Here is a 17,173-nt window from a genome sequence, read left to right on the forward strand (position 1 = left end):
AAAAAAAAAAAAAAAAAAAAAGAAGAAGAAAAAAATGGGAGAAACATGTATGGAGGGAGAAAAGGTACTATATAGTGACTATGTTAGATATGATATTGGAATTACATAGCTGTTTTGTGTACTAATTGCCCAGTTGCATAATTAAAAAGGTAACATCAACATGAGTGAAATTATCAATCACATTTGTAGCATTTATGCGGAGAGAATATTTCTTCCCAATATATATGTATATTTGTGAAACATTCAAACAGTACTTGCATGAACTTTAACATGGACAAACTATTTTTAATATAGTCAGGAGAAATTTGATTTGGGCTGACTAGTGGGATATGAGGAATTGTGAGCATTTTTACCCATTGTTCTTACGACTTAACCTATTACTGCAAGTAAAAGTGTTTGAGCCTTTGACATACAGGGATGAGAAGTGTACAGTAATGCTTATAATGGAGAATTTAAGACTGTTTTCCCTGAAAAGTTGAGAATGTCCAGACTTGACTACCTGGAATCTGTCACCTTGTAAGTGCGTGTAGCTTTCCTGCTTCTTTCCTGTGTGGATTTTCTTTTCCCAGTTCCACTGAAACTTTTCTCATCCCTACACATGACATGCTGTGCAAAGCTTCTTAGGGCAATTAAAAGTGACCTAATTAATGAACAGTTGTGATGGGGTTAACTTTTTGAGTAGTGCTTTATGAAGTCTACGTGAGTGCTGTTACTCATAGCACATCACTATATATCACAATCACATTTCTGATGTCATCTTTTAGTTCTACAGGTGCCCATATAATCGCCCAGTTTTCGAAGAAGCTTCTTGATGAAGATATTTCCATCTTTTCTGGTTCCGAAATGTTACCTGTGGTTAAAGGAGCTTTTATTTCCGTGTGTCGGCAAATATATGGTACATGTGAAGGTCTGCAGGTGTTACTTCCTTACAGTTTGCATGAATCTATTGCAAAGGCATGGAAGAAGGTATGTATTTCCAAATTCCTTTTTCCCTCTTGCAGATGTCTTATTTGAATTACAGGTTTCATTATAATAGCATAGTGTGGATGATTATCATACTGTGCAAATATCACTTGTTAAGCATCACTACTTGGGACATTCTGCCACTAAATTTGGCATGGGAGGTCTTCAGTAACTCCTTTCAGTGAAACAAGATTCTAAGTTTTTCTCAGAGTTCCACAAAGTTTTTTCTTCTGGTAGGAGAACCATTGCCTTCTCTTTGCAAAGACTAATTTAGATCAAAACCTATTTCTGAGCAATGTTTAGAGGAAAGTGGGTTTTGTTATGGATAACTAACAACATAAAGTAATAATAGCCATTTATAAGATGCATACCATTTCATGTGGCCCACTTATGAAATATTTTTGTGACATTTAAAAAGCATGTAATCTGGGGCTGGGAAAGTGGCTCAGGGGTAGAGTGCTTGCCTTGCATGCATGAGGCCCTGGGTTCAATTCCTCAGTACCACATAAGCAGAAAAAGCTGGAAGTGGCACTGTGGCTCAAAGTGGTAGAGTGCTAGCCTTGAGCTGAAGAGCTGAAGGACATCGCCCAGGCCCAGAGTTCAGGTCCCACGACCAGCAAAAAAAAAAAAAAAAAAAAAAAGCATGTAATCTAATGTTTGTTTGTTTCATAGTGACAGGTTCTTACTAGGTAGACCAGGCTGGTCTGGGAACTTGCCGTATAGATCAGGCTGGTCTAGAACTTGTTATCCTCCTGCTTTAGCATCCCAAATGTTGGGTTTACAAATATGCACCACTCCACCTGATCCAAATTATTTATTTATTTAAAAAATTTTATTGTCCCGGGTGCTGGTGGCTCATGCCTGTAATCCTAGCTACTTAGGAGGCTGAGATCTGAGGATTTCAGTTCAAAGCCAGCCCAGGCAGGAAAGGCTGTGAGAAAACCAGAAGTAGCACTGTGGCTCAAGTGGTAGAGTGCTTGCCTTGAGCTGAAGAGCTGAGGGACAGCGCCCAGGCCTAGAGTTCAAGCTCCATGACCGACAAAAAAAAAAAGTAAAAAAAAATATATATATTGTAAAAGTGATGTACAAAAAGAACCTAAATAACCTAATTAGTTTAACCACATTAAGGATCGTGGTCCCAAAATGCAGAATCAAAGATCTCATGAGTAGTGCTATCATTTGAAAAAGTAAATCAATCTGTTGTAATTTTTAGACAAGTTTGCTATCAGAGAGGATTCCTACTCCTGTGGAAGGTTCTGATTCTATTTGTTCAGTAAGTCAGGAATCTCAAAACATGTAAGTACAATTGTCAGTCATCTGTTTATTATCTTGGCTGAGATAATTTAAAAATTAGTGAAATGTAAGAGAATCCTGTGGAAAAATTACAAAAATGTATACATACCTGCTCAAGGAAAATTATGTGACATTTGTAACCTTTTAAAAAGTACTCATTATTTTTATTTCATCTTCTGTTTACACATTGGGTTGGGAAACTTGACATATTTTAGAGTTTCCAGGAAATTTGAGGAATTAGCAAATACTAAAGTTGGAAAGTTAATTGGAATGTTCAAATGCCAGTGAAATCCTTACATACTTAAATTATAACTTATTTCTAAGTGTGGTAAGAGTTCAGCTTAATTAGGTTTTGGCATTTGAAAAGGATTTAAATCAGCATTTATATAACATTTTAATTTGTGTATGTTTTTTTTTTTTACAAATATCAAGAGGATATGAAGTCAGACTTTTAAACAGGTCTGGTGACATGTTCTCAGATTTTCTTTCAGTTTTATAATTAAAAGTTTTGCAAAATCTAAAAAGGTAAGAATTAGGTAGAACTTTAAGGACTGTTCTTAATTTAAATAAATGATGAAGTTGATTTTTTTCCCCCCTAGGTAGGTATTATCTAACAATGCACTTGAAAAGTTCTTCTAGGGCTGGGAAGGTGGCTCAGTGGTAGAGCGCTTGCCTTGCATGCAAGAGGCCCTGGGTTCGATTTCTCAGCACCACATAAGCAAAAAGAAAAAAGCTGGAAGTGGTACTGCACCTCAAGTGGTAGAGGGCTAACCTTGAGCTGAAGAGCTGAGGGACAGCGCCCAGACCCAGAGTTCAGGCCCCACAACCGGCCCCCCCCCCCAAAAAAAATAGAAAAGTTCTTCTCATTCTCTTTGCCTGGAGAATCTTGATAGGTTTTTCTCTAAAGGAAGTTGCTGATTTTCCCTACAGATGTGTTCTAAAACAACGATGCTATTCCTTAGAAGTAAGATAAAACATATAAAAATAAAAATGGCAAGTATAATATGATTTAGAAAATCAGAAATCAGACACTTTATAATGAAAAGAATGTACAGAAATACCTGAGTGTTGAGGCTTGGGGAATACAAGCCCAGCAGAATTCTAACAAGGAGTAGAATGAAATCAGGGTTGGATGAGAGCACCGGTGCAATATAATTGCTGATACACATGGTTAATAATTGATTTACTCATCGAAGGAAAATTAGAGCGAGAGAAGTTGTAAAAGAATCCACCATCGAAGAAAACATTCTTTTTTGTCTCTTTAAAAATATCTATTGAGATTTAACAACCAATGTGTACTCTACAAATTAATTATTGAATGTTGAGCTGAAATGTTTCCAGTTTTGATTATATTAAGAGCAGCTCTACATTTCTTTTTACCTGTTTCAGTATGGCTTGGGAAGACAATTTGTTAGATGATTTACTCAATTTTGCTGCCACTCCCAAAGGATTGCTCCTTCTTCAAAGAACAGGTGCCATCAATGAATGTGTGACATTTATGTTCAACCAATATACAAAAAAATTACAGGTATGAATTACCATCTGCTGCAAGTAAAAGGAATTTTTGTTGTCATCAAAGCCATTAGGATTAGCATTTTGTTTTCTATGTGTGAGCAGGTTATTATGCTTCAAATAAAAAGCCATATAGCACTGTAATTCTTGATATTGTTTTTGGAAAGTGTTAAGAGTTCATATTGATGTCTGTGGCTATGTTTACAGATATGTAAACAACCAGATGGAACTGAAAAATTCAGTTAATCATCCAGATGTTTTATAAATGTGACATCAAACAGCTCGATGCTGGAGACCATTGAGTTGCATTTGGCTTTTTTTTGTATCATCATAAATATATGTCTTCTTGAGCTTTTTAGGATCTTTGATTTGCTTTCAAAGTTATTTGTATCCATAGTTTGGTGGCTGTGGTCAAGTATGAGAGCTGTACTTAATTTCAAAGTATTTTCTTTTTTTCTTGTCTTAGGTAGCTGTTTTGTTTTGATGCTATTAGGTTGCCTGATGCCAGATACTTGTTTTTTTTTTAAGTCTTCTCTTACTGTGTTAAGTACTCATTTTCTGCGTTTAAAAAAATCTATAGGAAAACACTTCCACCTTTCTTTTGTTTCCCCTTGTGAAGAATAAATAGTTCCTGAGTGTTTTTTATGAGTTATAATGAATTTATATTACTTCATGGGGTTATGATATTACAGCTGTATGCTTTATTGAAATGGATTGTGAGTAGAGAGCATTTAGTTACTTCTATGCCTCAGCTGATGGCATGCTGTCTTCATCCATTTCTGTGTGATTCCTCTTTTGTTTCACTCATTTTATTCTAGTGTTATTCTTGATTTCTGCTTCTATTTTGCTTCCATGTTTAAATGTCAGATATGGGTGACAACCTTGGGATATACTTTTAAAATATATATTTTTTCAGACTTCTGTATAGACATTGTGTTTTACTTTGAATTCCTTTAACTGTAAGCTTGCATGTCTTCTTATATACTAGTTAACTATTTAGGGCTCTGTTTTTGTTTTGACATGGTAGAAAAAAGGCAGGCTTTTCAACAGCATTACCTTTTATATTTAGGTACTTCAGATTGTGTAACCACACCCTTTGCTGGTATATCTCAAGTTGGATGTCAGTTTTTAGATGTCTTTTTTATGTTCATAAATTAAAAAACCTAGTCTACTTTTGCATTGTACTGGTGGTTTCTTTGGAAGATATTGGAGCATTAGGATTTAGTTCCCTACTGCCAACAATGTCATCACTATCACACTTTAACAGTACTTTATGCTATTCAAGATATATTCATTATTCAGGTTCTGATATTTTTTAAGGAAGCAAGTAGGTCAGGTAGTTTCCTTAGATGAACGGAAGAGAAAAATGGAGATTCAGTTTAGTTAAATGACTTATTGCATAGATCCAGGAGCTCACTAAAGACTATGGTAAGACTAAAACTCAAGTCTCAGTGTTTGACAGTGTGCTCTTTCTTTTCATCTTCTTAAGTAGTTTATTTGAAATTAGCAGGTACCTGTGGTTATTGATATCTGAATCTGTAGGGCCTTTGAGAGAGAGAAAAAGAAAGAGAGAGAGAGTATATAGATTACAGAATAAGATGTTTTAGTTATTGGAGGATGTTGGAAAAAAGTAGATATTTATCTGTGTTATTTAGTTACAGAACAATGTATTATAAATAAGAAAAATTGAAATTATGACTAATAAGAATAGAAAAGGTAGTAGGCTGGGCATGGTGACTCATGCTTATAATTCCAGCTACTCAGGAGGCAGAGGTTAAGTGGCTCACAGTTTGAGACCAGCTCTAAGCAAAAACATAGTGAGATACCCCCAACACCACCAATAGAGTTAGTTCCATGTTACTGTAGTGTTAGCTATGCTGGATAATGTAGTAGGATAAATGTAGTCAGAGAAAACATGCAGTACTATACCTGAAAAATCAAAGCAAGAGATTGTGGGGGATATGGCTCAAATGGTACAGTTTCTGCTTAACAAGCATGAAGTCCTGACTTCAAACCCCTGGATTGCTACTACCAACAGAAATCAACAACAAAAAATTAAAAGAAAACAACAGATGCTGGTGGGGATGTGGCCACAAAGGGAACCCTACTGAATTGTTAGTGGGAATGTAAACTTGTTCAACCACTTTGGAAAGCAGTATGGAGGTTCCTCAAAAGATTCTACATACTGCTCCCCTCTGACCCAGCAATCCCACTTTTAGGTATTTACCCAAACCATCACAAACAAGGCCATACTAAAGCTACCAGCACAACTATGTTTATTGCAGCACTATTCACCATAGCTAAGATATGGAACCAACCCAGATGCCCCTCAGTAGATGAATGGATCAAGAAAATACGGTATATACATATATATATACACACACACATATACATATATACATACATACACACACAATGGAATTCTGTGCCTTCATCAGAAAGAATTACACCTCCCCATTTGTTAGGAAATGGAAAGACTTGGAAAAAAGTATATTAAGTGAAGTAAGCCAGACACAAAGAAACATAGGTCCCATGGTTTCCCTTATCTGCAATAACTAGCATATTTATTTCTAGGAGAAGCAGAATAGGTCAAAAGCTATGTACATATGACTATATAAGCTGATCATACGCAAAATGAACCCCAAGATAGGGACACAAGAGATTTTATCTTTCTTGTTGTTCTTTTTCTTATCAAGCAGTTGCCTCCTCCTTTGGTTTTCTCCTACCATCCCTGTCCTCCCTTCTTCACATCTACACTTCCCCCTGCCCCAGACCTTTGTTTCCCCTTCCCAACCCTTCCCATTCTTCCCTCTACCTTGCCTCCCCATGCCAAAGTTGTAAAGTTCGTTTTTTGACATAACGACTTGTACATCTCATTGTTGCAATGGGTCCACCTGTATCCCTATTTAAATGATTTGTTTTTTCCCTTCTCCTCCACAAATTTTTACCAACATTAAATACAGTGAAAGTAGGGGTTAAACTGTGGGGGAGGGACATACAAAGCAACAAAAAAAAATCACCTTATAAATTCATTTCACCTAACATCGACTTATCTGACCTTTTCTTTGTATGTTCTTCCTCCATGGTACAACCCCTGTTGTCACTGTATTTGATTCCGGTGTCCTACATCTTGTATATACATTTTTCTAATTTGGGGAGGGAAAGGAAAATAACAAAATGCTGAAATTAGGATATAGGTTGATCCATTGAAACATGAGATATACAAGACACGATGTTGAAAACAAACTTTACAACTTTGGTGGGGGGGAGTCAGGGAGGTGGGGAGGAAAGGGATGGTAGGGGAAAAACAAAGGAGGGGGTAACAATGCTCGATAGGAAATAGACTCACTACCTTATTCATGTAACTGTAACCTCTCTGTACAGTATCTTTACAATAAACTTGTATTTAAAATAAAAACGAAAGAAAAGGAAGGAAAATTTGTAAAGATATAAGCAACTGAAAATTGGAGAAATTGACTAATTTTTTAAATAAGTTTTTTTATTGTGAAAATACTGTACAGAGGGGTTATAGTTACATGAGCCAGGTAATGAGTACATTTGTTATCAAGCATTGTTGTCTCCTCCTTTGGTTTTCTCCTACCATCCTTGCCCTCCCTTCTTCAGGACTACACTCCCCCCCCCAGACTAATTTTTTCATGGTCTTTTAATTTCTTTGTAATTGTACTTTTGCACTTAGAATTGAATATATGGTTTATATTTAAAAGAAAAAAATTAAAACATCCTTTTAAATGAAAGGTTTAAAATGATAAATTCCAAATGGTTAGAAGCTAAACATTTATTAAGCCATCATGGCTTAATCCAAAGTCTGATAAGGAACATGTTATAATATCATTTCATTTCCTTGTTCTCATTTGTCCTGTGAATTACACTCATCTATGTACTCTACCCTTAATAAAAATAGGATATTCTTCTTGGATAGAAAGTTACTTAAGAAAAATTTTAATACTTTTTTTTGCATGCTAATACATTAATAATTAGACTTAGTTTCCTTTCTTAGCAACAAAAATAACCTTCCCTTAAAAAATTATTGTCACTGTAAGAAGAAAATATCATCATTAAAAAAATTGTCTGACCGCCTCAAAGCCTATTTGAAAATGGCCAGCCAATAGAGAGTTACTAATAAAGAAATTTATTAATGAAATATAAACATAAAATATACTAATACCAATATAAAAATACTAGTAGGATAATAAAATTTATAGTTAAAAGTTTCACTCTTTTCAGTATTATTTCTACTAAGTCATTTTTTTATGTATGAACAAAGGTAGTCCAGGAGAAGTAACTTGTTTTATGAAGATATGTCTACTAGTCTAATCTTAAAGCTGGAATGGCTATATAACGTATCCTAAAATGCTACCATGCAGGTTTTAGTTTTTAAATTGTATTTTATTGTTTTATTTTATGCTTCCCATTGCTATCTTTCTGTTGTTAGATAAACAGGCAAAAGAAGTTTGGCTATGGAGTGCTGGTTTCACAAGTAGCATCAACAGCAGCAGGTGCAGCAGCTCTACAAAATTCAGGTAAGTTTTTTTTTCTATTATTTAAAATTATAATTGTTTCAAAAAGATGATCAACCCAACTGAGAATTTAAGCATGTGATCATGAGCATGATATTTGATTCAAATATTTTTTCCCAAGTTAGGTTTATAGACAGTTACAGAATTTCCTCTTTAGCTTTTCTCTTCCATTAAATTTCACTGGAAATTAGTTTTTCTTTGAAATATACACATCCTTGTTTCCTTCTCCTCTTCTCTCCTTCTCTCTCTCTCTCTTTCTCTTCCTGAACATTGGTATCTACTGAACTAAATGGAAATTCTTGATGCTTAAAGAATCTTCTCTTCCTTAAAGCACTTTTCTTCATATAGCTTTGATTACTATCTTTGAAGTTTTCTGTCAGTGTGTATTCTCTAATATCACTGAACTTGTAGGAAATTAAAGCACTGGGAGTTTAGTATGCCATGTTAAGATTTCTGAATAAGATAAAGTTCTAGTAGGGAAGCTCTGGTTATAATTTCGAAGCTTAGATAGTTGATGAATCATAGCATTCATGATCACTATTTAGTCTCTTTTTAATAAAAAATATTTTGCTATGTGGTAACCTTTTTTTCTGAAGTAATTTGTATTTAATAAAACATGATTTTGGGGGCTAATAATTGTCATAAACAAAACCATTACTCTTTCTTGCATTTAGAGTAAAATCCATGTAATGTTGTATACCTGAGCACTATAGTAGAAGCATTTGAAGACTAGAATTAATTTCAAACCTTACTCATGGTCAAATAGCTACTGAGCCTTATGTTACCATACTTTTCATGAAAAGGTAAAGGATGTACATCTAATAAACTAGCAGATTTAGAGTGTGAACTCTGTAATTCTTATTCTTAGAGCCTGTACTTTTTTGTGACTCTCTTATTTGTCAAATGTTATTATAAGTGTATTTATTTTATGATTAGATTTTTATGTTTTTGTGTATGGCTGGATTTTTCACAGATGTAATGATTTCATAGTCAGGTTAAATATTAATTTTCATTTAGCCATTAGGTATTTGCCTCAACAATTTCAAGACTGTATTAAAACAAAAGTATGAAATTCAGAATTGTTTTAAGCCTATAGAATTACAAAAGCACGTATGTCTAAGTAAGGAAATACATTTCTTTAGATGCCTTCCTTGCCTCCTGGTACCTTCATTTATCTGTCTCCAATCCTTAAACCTTTTAGACTGTCTTACATTGTTGGCCCATTTGCAAAAGCAACGTTCAATTCTTAATATTCTTTAGAAGACCTGAAAAGAGAAGTTACTAGCCAAATGGTAAAAATCCAGACCTCAAAATTCAGCAGCCTCCCTGTAAAATGGTTTCCTGGAATTTATTCCTTAGAGTTTTATGGTAAGAAAATATCATAAAGATATATAAGGGTGCTGGTCATTTCTATCAAGAGTTATTCCATATAAGAGATGCAGGTGTTTACCTTTTATAACAGCAGACCAGTCTTTTCACAGAGATTACAGTAATCCAAAGAAATATGATATCATAAATGTGACATGAAATAAAATTTTTCCTAGGGTTTATTAATGCACTTATAGCTGAATTATGGTCCAATCTTGAATGTGGAAGAGATGATGTTAGAGTAATCCATCCCAGGTCTATTCCAGTAGATCCTATTGACCGAAGCTGTCAAAAGGTAAGAAGTTACTTGATTTGATAAATAATACATAAATTGAAATGTGTCTCCCAGAAATGACTTTATGCACATGGAGTTTATACTGACTTTAACTATGTTCAGATTTTTCTAAGTATGACTCTCACCTTCTTTAAAAATTTTGATTCCCCCCCACCCCCCTCATTCTAGGCCTCGAATTTGGAGTCTTTAACTACTAGTTGGCTTTCTTGGTCAGGAAATGCCCTGCCACTCATCCCACACCTCACTACTCCTTCTTTCTAGTTAGTTGGAAATGGAATCTCAATTCTCAGTTGGTCTGACTCCCAAACTTTGGATTCTAGTGAAAATACGTTTTTAAAAACCCTTAATAGTGGCAAGTAAATATAATGAATAGTGTATAAGATAAAGATACACATTCCTTTTCAGAATTAAGGGCTTCTAGAAGTAGACTTAATTGGAATCGTTTCAAAAAAGAGAGACACAATCCGAAAACTTAGTAAGGTAAGGGTAGAAGGAGAATGTTAGTAGGATAAGAAAAGTTTGTATAGTGACAGCTTCCCCCAGGCAGGCTTGATTAACTGGACTCCATGCTGGGGAAAGGTAGAAAGGGATGCATATGCGATGTGAGAGTAGGGGGATCTGAACGAGTAAAAGTTCCTAAAGTCAGGCTCTAAGGCATTTACGCTTGATGTTCAGTGATGGATAATCACTGGATGTTTTTGAACTGGCAAGGCATAGCATGAAGTACACCTGAGAAAATGATGTTGCTTTTAGTCAGATAAAATTGGAGCAAGGAATCTTAAGAATTCCATGCAGAGATTAACCTGGTAAGAAAATGAGCCAGTGTTGAAAGGAAAAAGCTATGACTTAAAAAATTAATTACAATATCTATGTTAGTAGTATTTCTGTGAATATATTAAATTAAAAAAAGATAATCTTAAAGCCTGGCAGCAAGAATATAGTATTTATTATCTCTTTCTTATCTTCCTTTAGAGTCCTGAAATAGTATTCTCTTATTATTTTTTTAATATATCAGATGTGAAATTACAAAAAGTGAAGATGACAGTTTGGTTCCTTTTTTTTTTTCAGAGCCAAACTTTTAGAGAGATATAGACCATTTTAAAGTGTTTTCCTATTCTTACGTAGGTTCTAGTATATTTGATATTTCTTGTCTTGTCAGTTTGTAGATTATTGTTTGTGTTTTACACATTTTACATACCATTTATTTTTTTGGGTCCAGTCATGGGACCTGAACTCTGGGCCGGGGCACTGTACCTCAGCTCTTCAGCTGAAGGAGAGCGCTCTACCACTTGAGCCACAGTGCCCCTTCTGGCTTTTTTCTTTTTGCATATGTGGTGCTGAGGAATCGAACCCAGGGCCTCATGCATGCAAGGCAAGCGCTCTACCACTGAGCCACCTTCCCAGCCCTTACATACTATTTTTTTTTGGGGGGGGGGTGTGTGGGTCCGGTCGTGGGGCCTGAACTCTGGGCCTGGATGCTGTCCCTCAGCATTTCAGCTCAAGGCTAGCGCTCTACCACTTTGAACCACAGCACCACTTCCGGCTTTTTTCTTTTTGTTTGTGTAGTGCTGAGGAATTGAACCCAGGGCCTCAGGTATGCAAGGCAAGCGCTCTACCATTGAGCCACCTTCCCAGCCCCCCTTACATACTATTTTATATCTGTCATATACAATATTTCAAATTGGGGTAGATTTTATTTATTTATTTTTAAATTTTATTAATAAGTGTTTTTATTGTGAAATACTGTACAGAAGGGTTACAATTATATGAGCAAGGCAATGAGTACATTTCTTATCAAGCGTTTTTGCCTCCTCCTCTGTTTCCTCTTACCATTCCTGCCCTTCTATGCCACCGCCTGCCCCTGACACCACCTCCCACCCCAGCCAAAGTTGTGAAGTTCATTTTTCGACATAGCATCTTGTACATTTCATTGTTGCAATGGGTCCACCTGTATCCCTATTTAAACGATTTGTTTTTTCCCTTCCCCTCCACAAATTATACCAACATCAAATACAGTAAAAACAGGGGTTATACTTTGGGGGAGGGACATACAAAAGAACAAAAATATCACCTTATAAATATGTTAGAAACACTAGCAAGAAAGAAAAACCACTTGAGTCCTTATCTTGGGGTTCATTTTGCCTAACATCGACTTATCTGACCTTTTTGCTTGTCTCAGACCTATCCTAGTTATTGCAAATAAGGGAAACCATGGGACCTATGTTTCTTTGGGCCTGGCTTACTTCACTTAATATAATTTTTTCCAAGTCTTTCCATTTCCTAACAAATGGGGCAATGCCATTCTTCCTGATGGAGGCATAGAATTCCATTGTGTATAAATATCACATTTTCTTGATCCATTCATCTACTGAGGGGCATCTAGGTTGTTCCATATCTTAGCTATGGTAAATAATGCTGCAACAAACATAGTTGTGCTGGTAGCTTTAGTATGGTCTTGTTTGTGATCATTTGGGTAAATGCCCAAAAGTGGGATTGCTGGGTCAAAGGGAGCTCTATGTGGAGTCTTTTGAGGAACCTCCATACTGTTTTCCAAAATTAACCAGATTTTTAAAAAAGATTAGGCCTCATAGTAATACAGATATAAATTTTTACATTAATGATGTTTTGTGATTATTGATAAAGAAGGAATTCTGAAGTGACTGTCCTCTGCCCCAGTCCTTTCTAGCACTTGTGAACTTGCTGTCCTATCCTGCTGTTTATGAGCTTGTAGGCCATCAAGATCTTCCCAACAAAGCAGAATATTCCCTTCGTGAAGTTCCAACATGTATTATTGTAAGTAACTTTCTTTCAAATTTTCCTTTTTATAAACTATTTGAGATGAGTAGTAAATATGTAATTTAAAAATAACAAAAAATACTTTTATTGTCACCTAAAGGCCAAATTGTCTTCTGACCTATGAATTACCCTCTTTTGAATTATCAATGGAGACTGGTACTAGCCATATAATAGTCCCCAAACCTATCAGAATACAAGACTGAACTCTCACCAACCAAGAAAATGACTTGGAATGATTATAAGTATATAAAGGAGTTGTACATGACTCATTATGTGATTAGTAATAGCAATGTTACTGTTTCATTGGATAATGAATTACATGAATACAATTAGGAAATTATACTCAAAGAGTACATTTTCTTCTAAATTTTGCTATGTTATTGCTCCATGAGGGCAGTATGTGCATATTTATTTAATTTGAGACTTACATACTCACGAAGTTATCCAGATGATTAATTTAATTGAACCATTAAGTGATTTTTAGTTCCTTTTCTTTTAAGCTTATGAATTAAATATAAATTAAACATACATGTGTAAATATATGAATATTAAAGAACAATTTTTGATATTGAAATTCCATTAGTACTTGTTACTTTTTCCTAGACTTTTTGTTCAGTGCTTACTATTTTTATAAACGCTTTTGCCCTTTTACATGCTTAACTTTTGTTAACTCTAAATATACATATTAAAAAAATCACCTTTTTCCTGTGGTAAATTTTTGATAAGTTATGCCAAGCGAAATATAAAGATAGATTCTTCTTTTAGTTATCATCATGTTTTTTAAAAAATATTTATTTTTAATAAGTAGTTGGACAAAGCGTTTTCAATTCTAGAAATTAGGTTATTACAATGCATTTTGATCAGTGTTCCCCTTCCATCATTCCCTCGCCATCTTTCCCCATTCTATCCCTACCCTCAAGTTACATAGTTTGATTTTTACATAATGTACATTGACTATGACTGGCAGGTACTTCTATCATTAAACTTTTAATCTAGATTCTCTCATATTCCTAAGCTTTTTCCACTTGTATTTTATTTGTAATTTCATCTCTGTCTTTCTTAGCTGTTTTATAGTTAATCCTCTGACTCTATTATTTAACTAGTTATGTGAACTTCACCACGTTAGACCTTACTTTTCTTTTTTGCTAAATGAGGGCATTGTGCTCTGTGTAATAAAGCAGATAGAGAAGGACTGGTACTATATAATACCACCTCTATGTTATTATTATTATTTTTTTGGGTCTGGTCATGGGGCCTGAACTCTGGGCCTGGGCGTTGTTCCTCAGCTCTTCAGCTCAAGGCTAGCACTCTACCACTTGAGCCACAGCGACATTTCCAGCTTTTTTCTTTTTTGCTTATGTGGTGCTAAGGAATTGAACCCAGGGCCTCATGCATGCAAGGCAAATACTCTACCACTGAGCTACCTTCCCAGCCCCAACCACCTCTATGTTGAGTCTAAAATAATCATACTTATTAAAGCAAAGAGTAGATTATTGGATGCCAGGGCTAGGGCAGGGGAAGAGGGGCAAATAAGTAGATAGTGGAGAAATTGACAAGTTTTGGTCATACCATATATATTGGTCCTAAAGATCTATTCTACAACTCAGTGCTTGTAATGAGCAATACTGTATGATAAATTTTAAATTTCTTAAAAAGGTATATATATATGTATATGTGTATGCTAAATGTTATTATCACACACAAAAATAAAGTGGGAGAAACTTTTGGAGCTCATGGGCAAGAGTCAAAAGTGTATCAGAGCTAAACATTTCCTTGAGGAACCAGGGAAGAATCTTTCCTTGCTTCCTCATCTTCTGTGTCTCTACTCCCTAGACATTTCATGACTTACTGATGACCAACTCCAATTTTTGCCTTTGTCTTCACATAACTATCACAACTTCTTTGTCTTAAATCTCTTCATTGTCTTATAGGCACACTCAGATAATATGGGATGATCTTATTTCAAGATTTTTAATTTAGCTAAGCACCACTGGCTTATTCCTGTAATCCTAGCTACTAAGGAAACTTAAATTAGGAGGATCTAGGTTAGAAGCCAACCTGGGCAGAAAGTCCTCAAGTCTCCAGACCTAAAAGCTAAGCTGTGTAGGTGTGTCTCAAGTGGTAAATCACCAGATGAACAAACAAGCAGAGCAATCATGGATACTAAGCTCAAATACCAGTACCCCCAATGAAAACAGAACCAAAAACCTTAAAAAAATTCACTCAGTTTTTCAACTTAATTTACCTCTCCAAAGACTCTTTCCCTAAAGAGTGTGATATTTACAGGTTTTGAGGAAAAGGATATGAATGTCCATTTTTTGGGTACAGGAAACTTAAAGTCTTGTAACTGATCTATTCCTCAAAATTCACACTTGCTTGTTTTCTAAAAAGTCAGATGGTACCAGCATGGTGATGGGGAGAATAGTGAATGGCGCAAGGACTCACATGCATATTTATTTCATGTCGAATTTCTCTTTATCTACTTAGCCTTGGTTTTGGCATGTCCCACTAGATAATTGAATACGTTCTCTCAAGCTGGCCAGTATCTTTGTAAAAGACATAGAGTTTCTGACTACTGCTTTAAAGGAAGGAGACTCCAGCCTTGCTTTCATTAGCTTATTGCTGAGTTGCTGCTTCTTGACTTAGGAAGTCTGTTCCCTTTCTGACACATGAGATGGTACTTAGAAACAAGCTGTCCATACGGCAGTTTTCCCAGGAGCTTCGGTTTTTTCCCTAAGTGGTCATATATCAAAGTAATCCTCTTTGAAGAAGGAATTATTTACTGTAACATTTGTTCTCTGGAAATGCATTATCACTGATGGATTGCTGCAATCTACTCTTCCATTAGCTTGTTGGGCACACAGATCTTCTCTTTCAATCATTTTTATTCTTCTATATCTAGTTCTTAGAATCAGAAACAGAACTTTAATGTTACCAAGTATCCCCAGCATCAGGTAATCTTAGCTTTGTATTCAGATCGCTGGGCTAATTTTATTTACCTATAATAATACCTCTCTAAAGAAAAAAAAGTCTGTAGTAATCATTTCACAAACTACTATGTATGGAACTAACTTTCATTACTCTTGGCTCACATAGAGAAGGTTAGTGTTATATAAATCTAGCTTGTTCTATGATGTTTGACTTTGGCAAAAGTAGCAGCAATTGATCATATCATTGAAAATGCAGTAATTTCTAATCAGTAAAAATATCAACCTCCTGGAAGAATTACACAGTAAATAACTTATACCATGTCTCCTGTAAAACCTACCAGTGTAATAGTACCCAGGTATCTGGACAAGTTAAGAAGAGCTTAATGGCTCCATTTCTGTGGCTTAGTGAGGAGAGGAAGAGAAGGGAATCAGAGAAGACAGAGAAGAGAGTGGGAGGGACTGAGAAACTAGAAATATGAAATGAGTTATGTAGCCCAGTTTTTATCTTAAAGTTTAAAAAAGGAGCGGCCAACTGGGAAGCAGAACACAATGATAGATCTTTGAAAAATAATTCTTTTTGTTTCTCATAGTTAGCTCATTAATGTACTTACGCTAATAAATTCTTATGCTAATTGTTAACACATTCCTAAAAGATACCTGTAGAACAGATATCTTGAATTCTTAAGTGTTAAGTATTAATTGTTACTAAGTTGAGTTTACTCCAAAGCCAGGATTGCAATGGCTTGAATAGTGATTTTGAGTTACGCCTTATTTCTTCTTCATATACTTCATTTCCTTGGCTCTTATTTATGTGGTGTCATCATTCTCAAAGGTCTCAGTAAATTTTACATGATTTTACTGTCTAGTAAAACCTTCCTTTGCCCTATGAGTCACAGAAATATTGTGAACTGAAACTCACTGGAAGAACTAAGTTTCCTGGTCAAGAAATTCAGCAACGAGAGAGGAAAGTTATTTGTTTATGAATACATTTCTTAAACCAATCCCCAGATATGTACACAAAAGCAGGATAGTACAGAAAACCTTCTAAAGAATATTCACCCATGTGTGGTAGGCTAAGATTGTCAGTACTTGGCATAGCTGGTCTTTAGATACTCTCTTTACTGGCTTTAATCCTGATAATACAATGGAACATTTGGGAGAACTTTTAAGAGTATTAACTCTAGAATCTTCATCTAAGGCATACTAGTGCCTTTAACCAGTCTTAAGTAGAGGCTGATCATCCATTATCTTATCTAGTCTATTTATCTAATCTCTCTCTCTCTCTCTCTCTCTTCTATCTACTTATCTATCACTCATCTGTCTATTCATTCATTCATCTCTGTTTCCTCTGTTACTCTAGACCAATGATTTACATGAACTAGTAGAAAATAGTTACTAAATCAAACTTAAATAGTTACTGGTTTTTTTTTTTGTTTTTTTGGGGGGACTGGTCGTGGGGCCTGAACTCTGGGCCTGGG

The 17,173-nt window shown here is 35.2% G+C and overlaps 1 protein-coding gene across 1 annotated transcript in view; it reads left to right on the top strand.

The window, feature by feature from the left end:
* The window catches only part of Tbc1d32 (TBC1 domain family, member 32), a 135,629-nt gene that overhangs the window by 50,897 nt on the left and 67,559 nt on the right, over nucleotides 1-17,173 (top strand). The window contains exons 16-21 of the mRNA XM_013035123.1: nucleotides 765-966; nucleotides 2,177-2,259; nucleotides 3,646-3,784; nucleotides 8,222-8,309; nucleotides 9,851-9,969; nucleotides 12,646-12,762. Coding sequence (XP_012890577.1) covers nucleotides 765-966; nucleotides 2,177-2,259; nucleotides 3,646-3,784; nucleotides 8,222-8,309; nucleotides 9,851-9,969; nucleotides 12,646-12,762 — 748 coding nt within the window. The remainder of the gene's footprint in view (nucleotides 1-764; nucleotides 967-2,176; nucleotides 2,260-3,645; nucleotides 3,785-8,221; nucleotides 8,310-9,850; nucleotides 9,970-12,645; nucleotides 12,763-17,173) is intronic.

The sequence above is a fragment of the Dipodomys ordii genome, unplaced genomic scaffold, assembly GCF_000151885.1.
Source record: "Dipodomys ordii isolate 6190 unplaced genomic scaffold, Dord_2.0 Scaffold204, whole genome shotgun sequence".
Taxonomy (NCBI): Eukaryota; Metazoa; Chordata; class Mammalia; order Rodentia; family Heteromyidae; genus Dipodomys; species Dipodomys ordii.